Below are 14,614 nucleotides of genomic sequence, written 5' to 3'. Positions count from 1 at the left end.
TGAAAATATTAGCATTTAGAACTTACTTCCTTAAACCCTTGATTTTAATACCCAACACAACTGAAAAGTAGATGTATATGCCCTCATGGTATCATTCTCTTTGAAAATATCATTTGAAGACTGGTGTCTAGGCGCAGTGACTTCCTACTTTGCCATTTTGTAAACCTCCCTCTCCCCTTTAAAGGGATCACAGAAGCTGTTGCTGGAAATACAAATATGTTTTGAGTAATTTTGTGCTTTAGATCAGCTTTTAAAGGAAGTGATTCAGCTTGCTAATGCTGCTGCAGCATCGACCATAAGTCAGTCGCTGAAAAAACCCTGAATGCCATCACTTTTGCCCCTTTCACACCGGCGCTTTTCCAGCTCCGGCTCGGAGCTGGAGCTGGAAAAGCGCCGGTTTTTCCTGTTCACACCGCAGCGGCGGAATGCGGTTCACTTCTAGCTCCAAAAAATTGTCGGTCTAGAGCATAGACTGTATCAGTGGCGGCCGGTGGTCTTTTTTTTTGGTGGGGCTCTTGACGTACCGTAAGTGACCTGTCCGGGGGGTCCGGGGGGTTTCCCCCCGGAATTTTTTTTCGAGAAATGACCCCTTAAATGATGACTTCTGGTGATGTTAGAGGGGGGGGGAAAGGAGAAATCGAGGCTTAAAAATATGAGAAGACTGATCAATACCTCCATAATCTTCAGTGTGGAAAATATTATTTATCAACCTGAACATCTACTACTTTACCAGGAATTTGTGTTCTCAGAACTGGTCTGTTTTTTTCTTTCTTAAAACTGTTCATGTTTTATGAACCAACACCTTCACCAAGTAGCTTTACAGTGAACTGCATGTGAGATATAAAATGAATAGCATCTTTTCAGTAGCATTAATTATAAATATTTAAGTGGTTCAATACAAGTCACTACAGCATTTCAAACTGAACTGTGAATAAATGCAATTTAAAAAAAATAACCACAGCACAAAATGTCATAAATTGTGTTTTTTCTTTGTTTCTCTGAGGATTATTTACAAACAGGCTTATTTACATATAGCAATAACTCAGAAATGAAAAAGCTACATCGTCTAACACGAACAACCAGTTAGCATAATGATAATATATGTGTTATGTACAATGTAACTGGCAAGGCTAGAGCAAGAAAGAACATAAAGTTTGCAAAAGGTTTAAATAACTTCAAGTATCTGTCTTCAGATTACGTGGAGGTTTTAGTCCGATGGGAAGCAGATTTTAAGCGACACCGAAGATAAACCAAAAATGTGGTGGAGCTGCAAACCGTGTAGTGTTGCTGGGACAGAACAGGAGCTATAACCGTTGGAAAATACATCACAGACAATGCAACAAACGTGGAGACAGAACAATCACTTCTGTGATAAATGCCCACTTATTAATAAACTTCTAACAACCATGGGAAACCTCCTCTCTACATATAAAGTGATATCCAAGCATGGGAAACAAAAGACAGCATTTACCTGTTTGCATCCAGCTAGCCAAGCCTTTCTTGTGTACCAGCTACTTGTGAAGCCTCGTGTATAAATGTTGTCTTTTTCACGAGATTGCTGCGATATATTCAAATCGGGTTGGTCCGGTGCAAGGTCTTTAAGCAACAATTTATCTGCCAAACTTCTCCTTTCGAAAGGATTGGAGATTAGCTCTTGAACAGAATTAGGCGGGGACCGAGGTCCGGAGACTCCACCTGCACACGAAGCCATCCTCATCAACTACTGCGTCAACCGGATACGAGTCACTGTCCAAACTACTCACAGACTGCACTGGGCGCTGACATTGGCGCCCGGTGACCGTCATCTTTGACGACGCTGATTGGCTGAAATTATATTTTCGCGGCATAGTTTACACGTTACAGATAGCAACAGTCAGCTGCTAGTGGCTGCTGCTGCACTGGTTGAAGGCTCCTCTCTTAGCGCCCAGACGAGAGAAGGTGCATGGGCAAGGCCAGGCAGGAAACATGTGACTTATCAGTAACTTTAGACATCGTAACACAATTTTAAACGAGATTTTATTGTAGATTATACATTTTACTGATACCAATTATATAATATTTACCTTGTTCATTAAAAATAAAAATAAAAACATATATATTCTTTTAAACATTTTTTTTTTTTTTAATTTTAATTTTAATTATTATTATTTATTTTTTTTTTTCAATATGGGAAGAGGTGGGGCGGCGCCCCTAGCGCCCCTATGGACCGGCCGCCACTGGACTGTATATATAAAGGTCTAGAGGCAAGAGCTTCGGAGCTATGACGCGGCGTCGCTTACGTCTGAGGCGTGCAAGAAACTAAACCCACCTCCCCTGAACATGGGTCGACTGAAGAGTCTCGTTATGCCTGCCTACAAGCAGTAGCGCTGAGCAAAGTGACTAGAAGGCAACCACACACTTATAAAAAAAAAAAAGTCAACACAAGTCAGGCAACACTAACCAGGCTTCGTGTGATTCTGTTTATTTGTACCTTACTTTGACCATCCGTTCACTGTTATTGATCATTGTGGAGAGCAGGCAGACGTTTTGTTTGTTATTATAGCAGCTATCGGATGGAATCAATACATGGGCTGCACAGGTTGTCATGTCCGACTATCACAAGTAGAATCATAATAAAAAATACGCCGGTAAAATGTGCCTGTAGAAAACGGCTTAGCAAGTAGTCAGTTTAGCTTCGGTTGCTATGCTAACATCACCCATATTGTACCAGAGAAACTTTCATAACAGCGTTGTGATGCCAAACAGCGTCAATTCAGACTGACACACATTCACTTAAGGGGAACTGGGGATATGTATCAGCTGCTTGTGTGACAGTCAGACAGTGAATACTTTAGAGCCGTGTGAGCTAACCCGGAGCTAACGGGAGAATAAACTCCCGTTGAAGAGCAGCCAGCACTGCAGTGGTCGGTAAATGCCGCTGAAACACATTAATAAACAATGAACCACGGCACTCTGGAGAAAAGTATAAGGTTGGAGAAGTCGTTATTTAATTTAATCTGGCTTCGTATGATTAAAAGCAACACGATCATCGACCCGACGCAGTCCCCCTCCCCGTTGTTGTTGTTGTTGCGAGCTCCGTTGGGGAGAAAATCAGCGATGTAAACGGTGACATCATGACGCAGCAGCGGCAGCTCTGGGCGGTGTGAACAGAGCGGGAGCTGAAAAGGGAAACCGGAGCTGAACCAGAAAAGCTCTAGCTAGGAGCTAGAAAGGGAAAAGCGCTGGTGTGAAAGCCGCAAGAAAGCGTGACAACATCACACAGGCTATGCTGACTGTAATCCATGGGCTTAACGATTGGGTTGCCTTTTATTTATTCATCGCTTGCTTCTTGTCCAAACCGGACATATTAGATCTCCACAAGCTCCTGATCACAGATGGGATGTGAAACACAGGAAGAATGAGGAGAATAATAAAAAATATAAAAGGAGTAGAAAGAGGGAAAGCATGAAGGACAGAGAGGCGCAGGGCATCATGGGCATTATCAGTTTCATACCCACTGGCCGTGTGTGTGTGTGTGTGTGTGTGTGTGTGTGTGTGTGTGTGTGTGTGTGTGTGTGTGTGTGTGTGTGTGTGTGTGTGTGTGTGTGTGTGTGTGTGTGTGTGGTGCTGCATTCACTTGCACTCGGACATTAGGGATTTTGTCTCATAAATGTCCGATGAGCCACAACTTTTACTTCAAAACAAAGCTGTAGATCCGCCCCTGCTTGACCGGTACTTGCTTTTCATCAAAGTCAATGCGGAACACCCGTACTCACACAGGTAGGCGAAGGTGAAGGGAATGAGCACTTTTACAGCCTTTTTGGCGAGGTGGGGGAACTCGGTCTCCACAGACAGCCAAAAGTGTGCAAGTGACGTTTTCTGCCAGACGCTGTCTCCTCTTTCACTTTAGGTAACTTCACTCAAAATCGATCCATGTTGCCGCTCGCATAAAGTTAGCTGAAGTTAACTAGATTTCACTGTTTCTCGTTATTTTTTTCTCACGCTGCGCCTCCCCTGAAGCTCTCTGGCGCCCCCCAGGGGAGGCGCGCCTCACACTTTGAAAACCGCTGCCCTAGAACATAGAGCTTATCACTAGGCTAGTGGTAGAATATAAAATAGCACATTTACTCATAATGAATTAATTAATAATGAAAAACTTAACCAACGGTATTGATGTTAGATCGACATAATTAAATTAGTATTTTGATGTGTTTCCATGAAACGAATATATAAAAAACCTGCTTTCCTGACACCAGAATTCCAGGTTTCTTAATAAAGCACACATACGCAGACACATCACTAATTATGTTGGCAGTTCAAGCTCATTAATCAGGTCACTGTTGGGGTTGTGTTTGTGCTGAATACACACACCGTCTCCTGATGATCCCATGCTGACAGTGTTGCTTCAGTCACATAATCTCCCAGCAAATACCCATGTAATTACACACAAGTCTGCACTGTACGGTCCTTAAAATACGACTGCAGAGGTGTGATTTTGAAATATGACCTGATGTACTAAGCCAACACTAGTTCTGGACTTGAGAAGAAGGGAACTTGTATATGTGTTTGGGGTACAAAATAGTTGCATTCAGACTAATTTGAAAGATACTCTTTATACTCTTTAATCTATTGCAAAATAAGAAAAACCCCTTGATTTCAATACCCAACGAAATTGAAAAGTAGATGTACTGTATATGCCCTCATGGTATCATTCTCTTTAAAGATATATGCAACATTTAATTTGAAGACAGCTAAATATGAAGCAAACATAGGCTGCCGAAATGTGTACAAATACAGACAAGCACATATAATAAACATTTATATTATATTTTATCAGTGATTTGGACCAAACAATACATTAAGCTGGGTGGTGTGTGTGTTTGGTCTTTTTAGCCCACATCTTTCCATTGCTCCTGTAATGTGCTTTTGGAGGTGGGGCGTTCCCTCCATGCGCCTCTTCATTCACTATATTGAAAAAAGTATTGGGCCACCGACACATTACGCCTACAGGAGCTTTTATGACATCCCATTCCAAATTCTTAGGCATTAATATGAAGTTGGTTCCCCCTTTGCAGCTACAAAAGCTTCCACTCTTCTGGGAAGGCTTTCTACAAGATTTTGGAGTGTATCTGTGGGAATTTTTGCCATTCATCCAGAAGAGCATTAGTGAGGTCAGACACTGATGTTGGACGAGAGGGCCTGGCTCTCCATTCTAGTTCATCCCAAAGGTGTTCAGTGGGGTGGGGGTCAGGGCTCTGTGCGGGCCAGTCAACTTCTTCCACACTAAACTCATCCAACCATGCCTTTATGGACCCTGCTTTGTGGGGCACAGTCATGCTGGAACAGAAAAGGGCCTTCCCCAAACTGTTTCCACAAAGTTGGAAGCATAGAATTGTCCAAAATGCCATGAAGCTCCCGGCGCACAGTTTTGGTGCTGATATTAATGCCAGAGCTGGAACTCTGCAGTTATTGAGTCAGCAAAGCTTTGGCCACTTTAACGCACTATGCTCCTCAGCATTGCCCCCCCCCCCCCCCGCTCTGTAACGTTACGTGGTCTGCCACTTCGTGACTGAGTTGCTGTGGTTCCTAAACGTTTCCACTTTGCAATAATACCACGTTTACCGTGGAATATCTAGGAGAGAAGACATTTCACGACCTGACTTGTTGCAACGGTGGCATCCTATTACAGAACCACGTTGGAATTCAGTGAGCTCTTTAGAACGACCCATTCTTTCACAAATGTTTGTAAAGGCAGACTGCATGGCTAGGTGCTTGATTGTATACACCTGTGGCAATGGGACTGAATGACACACCTGAATTCAATGATTAATACTTTTTTCATATAGTGTATGTGGCGTGACAAGCTCTTTGCCCAGCTCCTTGATGAAACGCCGCCGTGCATTGGTCACACCACCCATGTAATCAGGGTGTTGTGCAGCAAAGATGGAGTAGGCATTGAGGGTGGCAACATTGAGCACATTGTGCCAGAGCACCATGGGCCTCCTCCATGTTCTCCGCTTGCATGTGAACTCCGGCACCAACCGTTCAGGGAACCTTCTGATCCATTGTGTCCACTCCTGATTTTGTTATGTTATATTACTGAATCACTTCTGGTTTCTTCTGTACACTGTTGTCATCCACTGCTCTGTCATCATGCATGGTGCTCAGGAGGACAACAGCGTTCCACTTTTTCGGCACATAGCTCACCATGGTCATGTTGCCAATTAATCTAAATTCTGAGCTATGCTTTTCCCTCAATTTGGATGGCTTCATGACAGGCGGTATGTCCGGCTTCTTCTGGCGAAGGGTCCCCACAATGGTCAGGTTGTTCTCAAGGAGCTTTTCAGCCAGAGGGATACTGGTGAAGAAGTTGTCCATTGTGATGTTGCGATATATAATAATCGTACACTAGCAGCATTTGGCCAGTTCCTTCCGTCATTTTTGACCCATGTACAGTATGTAAACCTGATGTAGAAATACAAAAACTATTTTAGTTCATAAATTAAGAAAGGTTGATTGAAAATAATGATGTGTGGTGATCAAAAATAAGATATTTAATGAATATTAAATGATTAAATAAATGGATTTCCAAAAATATAGCTAAGAAACACTCACCCATGCATCAAATAACATTGTAGGTCAATACGGGTCATTTTTGACCCATGTTGTCCCTTAGAAGGGTAGTGATACAAAAATGATTTTTATTCAAAAAGTAAGAAAGGAAAAATGAAAGTAAGAATTTGTGATGATCAAAAACAAGTTAATTGAGGAATACCTGGAATTCTGAATTATTAAAGTAATTTGTTGCAAAGATATTTACAATGAAAACTCACTCTGGTCACTTTTGACCCATGTTGTGTATCAAAGGGTTAAAGAGGGATGGCTAGAATGGAGAAAAATATGCTTTCCACTCTTGGCCAGTTTAGGGTAATCCACATCAAGGTTGCTGTGACAACTAGAAGACCTTTTGTGTGTGAGTGTGCTTGCTTCCCAATCTGGCAGGTTGCCCTGGAGGAGAGAGGCGGGTCGTTCACAGCTAATTGAACGGACTCGTGCTAATGCTCAAAGCTCTCCAGCGGGAGTTGCACATCTGAGCTGTTTCCTGGTATTTGCCACCTGTATTAAAAGGGATTAGTATGTAGCATTTTGATGATCTCCATAGCTCATGCAGTTCATTCACCTCATTAATGTGAGCTGAGGAGACGACCAGCTCTTATTGCCCTCTGCGCTCCGTTGTAAATTGCGTCTCACTATAGATTTGCTGCATTCTAAAAAAAAACGCTCTAAAAAGACGGTCTTTAAACCGGAATTTCCCTGTTAACAGCAGCCTTCCGGATGAAAGTAGAGAGATAAGAGAGTAGAAAGTTACTTTGCAGTACTTCAGTGTGTTTGGAAAGGCACACACACTACTGCTTGAACCCTGCTTGAGCCTTGAGGGGGGGCACTATATATGTAAATGCCACACAATTGTCTCAAAATGTGTCGGTACTTGAGAGGCTCTCCAGAGGGAAAACTTCTAAAAATGTTCCTGAGGAGAATATCAAAAAAGAAGATTGATAGTCAAAATAAAGGAGAAAATGTGTCAAGAAGAATACAGAATCAAAGGCTGATAGTAGAATTAGATCTTTTAGATATGCACTTAAAAGTTTGTTTTGGTTAGGGGGTAAAAAGGGGCTTCAATGTGTATTATTTTTTTTGATATTCTTTTGTTCTGCTCTCTACTGCTGTTGTGTCGTTTCACTGAGTGTGTTTCAGTGAATGTGTGAAGCTACCAAAATAAAGACAGAGATGAAAAGGGAAGAATAGAAAATAGATAAAAGCAGTGGCCATAAAAAGACATATGCATTGTTCCGAACACAGCATTATGAACTCTGCTAACAGAAGTTTCTCCAACAACAGAAAGTAAACATTTAGACCAATTCAATAATTACCTTTTAGTCCCCTGTTTATGGTACATTCTCAATGAGTCATTCACTGAAGAGATTTAATGGAAATAGTGACATTTTGGAAATAATAACCCCTCACTTCTTTGTACAATCGACATACATTATGTTTTTTTAGCATTGCTTTTACACAGAAGATTGTATTAAATAGTGGACACCCCCATATCCCAAACTTGCTTCTTCTTATCTATTAATTGTGATAATTTGATGATAATTGATCATCCTGTTATTCATAGTTTAGCACACATTTCCTCAGTAATAAGTAGAAATTAGCACTTTAAGAATGCATGCAAGCGTAGAAACTGCAAAGCAAGTCTCACCTCGTTTTAGGTGAGAAATTACACTTTGTAGCTAATGGGTCTCTCATTTATTAACACCCAAGCACACACACACACACACACACACACACACACACACACACACACACACACACACACACATACACATACACATACACATACACATACACACACACACACATAGTGAAGTGTGGAATGGCATGTTTGTTCCCCAGGGATACAGTTACAGCGGGAAAAATGTCTCTTGCTCTCGTTTAGTCAGGCATGGAAGACCTGCCTGTGTGTGTGTGTGTGTGGTTGTGTTTTTGCTCATTAATCCTCTTCCAATCGGCCCTGACATGTTCATTAGCTTGCTGCCCGTTTGCATTGTTAACGCTAAGCCTCAGCCAGAGCTCCATATGTGTGTATGTTTTGTCATGTGTGTTTGTGTGTATGTCTCTGTGTGTGTGCATGTGTGAGCTCTTAATAAGCACTACTCCAGAGAGCAGAGGCCTTTAGTCGTTAGAAAGAAGCCAAATACACAGTCGATTAGTGCTGAAATAAAGAGATGCTTAAAGAGTGAAGAGAAGTTGAAGATGCCATTAAAGTCATTAGACATTAGCTGGCTCACTAAAGCAGATACACAAACAAACACAGCCTGAACCTCCTGCTCTGAAGCTCCACAGAGCCACATTAGAGCAGCTCCATCATTCTGGGCTGATTGCTGTTTCATCTCATTGATTTTTGGTCCTTTTTTTAACATTAAGCCTGAAGCAAAGTAAACACTACAGGTTCTGTACAGGTTTCCAAGTGTATTACGCAGAGTGGGTCAATATAATGTTAGAATTAATTTGTTTCTTAACTTTTCTATAAAAGTGAGAAAAGACATGTTTTTGACAGCAAGCTTATGTAAGATTCCCTCTCTTTGTCAAGTCAGGGTGACTCCCTGTTGGGCTCGTTCATCATGCTCTTTTCCCCTGATGCCCGTCTGGGCTGTTGTGATCTTGTTTGCTTGATGCATTGGTCCTTTAAACATCCCTGGTCTCCGCGGAACCATGCTGCTATGGTGTTATTCCCCAAAGGCCAACTCTTCATATTACAAGAAAAAAGTGGACCTTTGTGCAGAATTCTGGTCTGTTGAAGCTGCTCTGCTCAGTGCCTCTATACTAGATTTCTCCATATTGGATTTAATGCTGCAGAGTCTCGAAACCCTCCCTCTCTCTTTGATTCACTGATACTTTTTTTTTTTATTGCATCAATGCATTTAGAGGATCAAGTAGAGCAGAACCAAGCAGCCTTGGAAGTAATGTACAGTAGCTATAGGCTTAATATTTTGACAGGATTATTTTCTCCAAATGTAGCAAAAATATACCTAAAGCTCGCTATTCTAAGCTAAGCTAGGGATTTCAGTTCTTTGTGCTAAGCTAAGTTAACTGTCTAGGTTGATAATTAATCAGCAGAGAACAGTATAGTATCAATCTTGTCTTCTTACTCTTAACAATACATTTTAATGTACCATTTACATTGCCAAATGTAGCAAAAATATACCTAAAGCTCGCTATTATAGGCTAGATTAGCAGTTTCGGTTCTTTGTGCTAAGCTAAATTAGCCGTAAAGCGTGATAATAACCGAGGAGCGACTAGTCAATCTTGTCTTCTAACGGCCCGTCCACACGGCGGCGTGCGTTGAAGCTTCAACGCTTCTTCCCATTCACTTTGAATGGGGTGACGTCACGCTTTGCCGAACTGCATTGTGGTTCCGTCGCTTCGCTTTGCTCGCTTCAAAAGTTGAACTTTTCTCAACTTTTGAAGCTTCGACGGAAGCGTCAGCCAATCAAATCATATGCCAGTACAAGCTCTAGCCAATCAAACCGCGTGCTTGTGTGTCCGGGGCGGGAGATTCATGTGATAGGTTGTTGGTCGAGTTTCAGACACACCCGCCGGCAAGCTTCAACGCACGCTGCCGTGTTGACGGGCCGTTACTCTTTGCAATAACGCAAAACATATTTTACATTTCTTCCCAAATTGTAATGTAATCCATTACGATCAGCACATATGTCTTGTTGGTGAAGAGTTAAGTTACTTCTATTGCAATGTTTTCACATTTGAAATTGTGCGGTGTTAGCGTCTGTTATTCCTTCCTTCCTTGGATCCTCCTTCCACCCTAAACTCTGCTTCCCCTCTTACTTTCTCCCATTTCTTTCATATAACCATTTCTTTCGTCTGTTCTTTCGTGTTTTTTCTTCCATTTGTTTCTTTCAAGCTTCCTACTCACATTTATTTGATTTCATCCCTGTCCAATTCTGTTGTGTCGTTCATGCCCTTCTCTTGCTCCTTCTATCTCCCTGCCCTAGTTTTGCTTTTGTTTTTCATCACAGTTCAGTTCAGTCGATCTGAAGACCCTTCATTGCACAATTTGAGTGCAGTGTGTACGGAAAAGAGTGCTCTGTCCCCCCCCCCCCCCTCTCTCTCAAGGTTCGGTTGTTGTGCCTTGAGTGACATAGAAAACAGAGAAGGTCTCCTGAAGGTTGTCCTGTCTGTCTTTTTCACATGTTATTTTGCCTTTAAGGTTAGCTGATTTTATTCACTTTGCCCGCATCCTCCAAATTGTACGCACGCACGCACACACACACACACACACACACACTGGCAGAGTTTTGACATGTCTGAGCTGTTGTGAAGCAAAGCAGCAGGCTGCAAATGCCTCATTATGTAAGATGTGTTTACCAGATGCCAGTCTACAGTTGCGGATGTCCTCTGTCTCGCTTTCTCTCACACTCCTTCACTCACTGTAAGCAAGGAAATCGTTATTGATCTCTATCTCTCTCTATCTCTATCTCTCTCTCTCGTTTTCATAGCCTGCAATCTAATTGATGTAAATTCACATTAATTGTGTTGACGTCACCATATCTCATTACGTTGCACACACGTTCAGTTGTCAGAATGAAACAGGCTGAATGTCCACCAGAATCCGTTTTTGGTTTACGCATACAAGATGCTTTGGTGTAAATGGTGCATACAAAGACATAGAAAGACGAATACATAACTTTTTTTTTTAAATATTGTAACAAAATAAAAATAAAAACAATATTCACACACAATATTGTACAGTAAAATAAAATGAAATATGACAAATACTATATTCAAAGTAGAGAGCAGTGCAGATTTGAAAAGAGGTAGTTTGGAGCAGAAATGTGCAACATGTTCAAAGAGTTGTGCAGATTACATTTTAGAACTTAATTTATTGAACAAAGGAAATAATTTATTATGACAAAAATGACAATTAAAAAAAATCAAGAAGGATGAGCACGTACTGTATCATATCAGGATCAGTAATATAACTTTTAAGTGGCACCAAGCATGGAGTAGATAGAAACAGCTGGTACCATCAATTCACACAGGAAGACTTAATGGTAGTCAAGAAAACAATTACTTTTAATATGCTGAATTTAGAGTTAGTCACATAAAAGGAAAGCAAAGAAAAAAAAGAATAATGCCACAACACAGTTAGTTGAATAATACAGAATATGAGTGTGGTCCTTCTCTCCATAATGTCCCTCTCTTCTTCTGTCTTGTGTCCAGCCCAAGCAGCGCACCTCTCTGTCTTCGTCCCTGGACGTGCAGAGGCCGGTCACCCACAGCTGCGAGCCCAGCGAGGTGAGCTCCTCTCTGGGATACGCCAGCTTCAGCACCAGCCCCCCCGCCAGCCCCCCGCTCAGCCCCAACCAGGAGGACTCGGCCGGCTCCAACGACGACTGCCAGCTCACAGGTCAGACTCATGAACCAGGGAGGATGCTGGGAGAGGGATTTACTGTTTAAGGCTGTCTTTCAGCCACAAGTGAGAGTGAGAGTCAGCACTCAGACACACTCTCTACTCTGACCCCCCAACTCCCTGTGGAGGAGGATCAGCAGATACACAAATACCTCCTGAAAGGGAATATAAAAATACCTGTTATCTCGTCTCTTCACATGCAAAGAAATGAAATAAAAGTCGTATTTTCTAGGTCTTTTGAATATGGTAGGTATATTGTTTTCAAATGGCCTTTCTCCTTTTGGAATATGTAAGGGCAGGGAGTAAAATGTAGAGGGAATAAATGGAAACACAGAAAATCTTTGTAGAATATGTAAAACATCTTATTTATTATTTATATCAGCCAATTGTAGTGATTGGTTCGGTTATGTATAAGCCCTATTTGGGTATCTCATCAATAATGCACACATTCACTCTGAAGGTCAACATAACTTGAATGCCTTTATAATAGCGATTTTAAACCATGCTGCTCAGGTTTCCATTTAATTCCTCCTGTCTTTCTTTCTGTCTTTGTTGCTTCAGTGTTGTTTAAACTCGTTCTTCCTGAAAACCCAATGAAACTCTAACCCTTTTGGCTTGGGTCCCTGGAAATTGAAATCATATTTTTACTCCTGTCATACTTGAGCCAAGAAGCAAACACCTTAGAGGCAGATAACAGATGTTAGAAGAAAAGTTAGTCAGATTATGAAGTCAGCCTGTCCTCCTACAAAAAACGACCATATAGGCCGATTGTTCAAGCCCTTATTACGACCCAGAGACACGTTTTAAAGTGTTGTTTCTTACACGACCACTAGAGGCGCTCTAGTGGTCGTGTAAGAAACAACATGCTCCCGATGATTGCAAACGCTCCGGAGGGACGATTATTCACATCCACAATTCTCTGGAAAATCCTAAATTGTGGAATAGTTTGGCCATTAAAATGCTTTTTGATTCGATTTCTAGCGAGAAGTGTATATTGTACTCTTAGAATCCACGTCCAGTGGATGTGTAGGATCTATAGTTTGATAGATATTACGAAGATGATTTGAGGTCTCGCCAGGATAACGTGTACAGTCTATGCGGCAGCTTCCATGTAAAGTTAGCTTCAACCCTCACGGGGTGAAAACTGTTTTTCCGGTCTCGAAGTTTTCATAATAAAACCGGATGTATTCTCCTCACTGTCAAATGATTACACAGTGATATCTGCATTACTCATCCACTAAAAAACATCAGTTTATCCTTGTTAATTACACAATATTGATTGGTTTAAATTGTGTACAATGCTTTTGTGTTTTTAACCTTCGATTCGGAGAAACAAATAATTTTTTCGGAGTTTAGACACTACAGTTTCCGAAGACACTACACTATCCGCCTTGCTTTACAAACCCCGTGATTAGTCCTCAAGCCCTGTGATTGGATGTTGGAGTGGCAGTGCGACAAGGTTACGCCGAGCGTCAAACACCTCTTTGAAATGGAATGAAACCACGGCAGATTATCCAAAACTGGAATTGGACGGGTCCAGCCCAGCCCCCCCCCCCAGAACATGCTGGCTATTGTGTGTTTCGCAACATGTTCTATGGCACGTCCCTACTGGGAATTGTAGTTTTATAAGACGTTTTCGTATTTCCCACAATTAGAAGTTGCCAGTATTAAACTGTACACACCCTGGAGGTTTAGGGGATACGAAACACAGTGGTCTTATCACATTTAAAACATATAATTAATAAATGGGTGAAAATTGCTTGTGTCCATAATGGGCAGTATTAATATACCCACATGACAGCTAAGGTCAGAAGAGCTTTATTTAACAGCTGGTCTTATGTCTGTGACCCCTCCTGTTGTTCATTGATAAGCCTGAAACATGCACTTGTCAAGGTTCAGAGGCACATTTTGCAAATATGGCAGTAGCCATCGATCATCTTAAGATAAGATAAGATAAGATATACTTTATTGATCCCAAGTTGGGAAATGTTTTTGTTACAGCAGCATGTACTACTTTGTTCTAATTCACAGGTTAACCTGGTATTTTTACTCCACTACATTTATTAGGGCCTGAGCACGAAGTGTGCGAAGACCTATTGAAATCGGTAGTGTTCTTATTCTTATTTTACCGGGTCTGCGCTTTGGACCTGTTTTTGAGGGGGTTCCCACACTATTCACGTAGCGACATTTGGCAACGCCGCCAGGACGGGTGAACATTTTTACATTCTGGATTCGATGGTTGCAAAATTTCCGACATGCTTGCTAGCGCCACCTGTCAAAATTCAGTTTTCGAAAAATGTACATAGTCGCAGCGTAAATCGGATGGACCTGACATTTTGCACACTTATCCGGGTGGAGCAGCCCTACATATTATCCTCTCATATCCCTAAGCTCCGCCTACTTTTATTTTTTTTAAATTAGCATAATGTGAAAAACAGTGAAATATTAACTACAATTTCAATTTTTGGCTTTTCAACACCAAACTTAGTGTACAGCATCAGTGGAGGGTTAGACACACTACCGTAGAACATGAGCACGACGTGTGGAAAAATGTGCCCGACATCAATCGCAACGTATTAGCAAAAAGGTGTGGCTTAGACATAAATGCTCCTAATTCATCCGCAATATATCCAAATATCACAG

The 14,614-nt window shown here is 41.5% G+C and overlaps 1 protein-coding gene across 1 annotated transcript in view; it reads left to right on the top strand.

Annotated features, from left to right (window-relative positions):
- anks1b (ankyrin repeat and sterile alpha motif domain containing 1B) overlaps positions 1–14,614 on the top strand; it is a 206,654-nt gene that overhangs the window by 122,076 nt on the left and 69,964 nt on the right. Inside the window, 1 exon segment of the mRNA XM_034133394.1 lies at positions 11,782–11,968. Coding sequence (XP_033989285.1) covers positions 11,782–11,968 — 187 coding nt within the window.

The sequence above is a fragment of the Trematomus bernacchii genome, unplaced genomic scaffold, assembly GCF_902827165.1.
Source record: "Trematomus bernacchii unplaced genomic scaffold, fTreBer1.1, whole genome shotgun sequence".
NCBI lineage: Eukaryota > Metazoa > Chordata > Actinopteri > Perciformes > Nototheniidae > Trematomus > Trematomus bernacchii.
The sequence above is the reverse complement of the archived record's forward strand: the minus strand, read 5'-3'. Positions and strand labels throughout refer to the sequence as shown.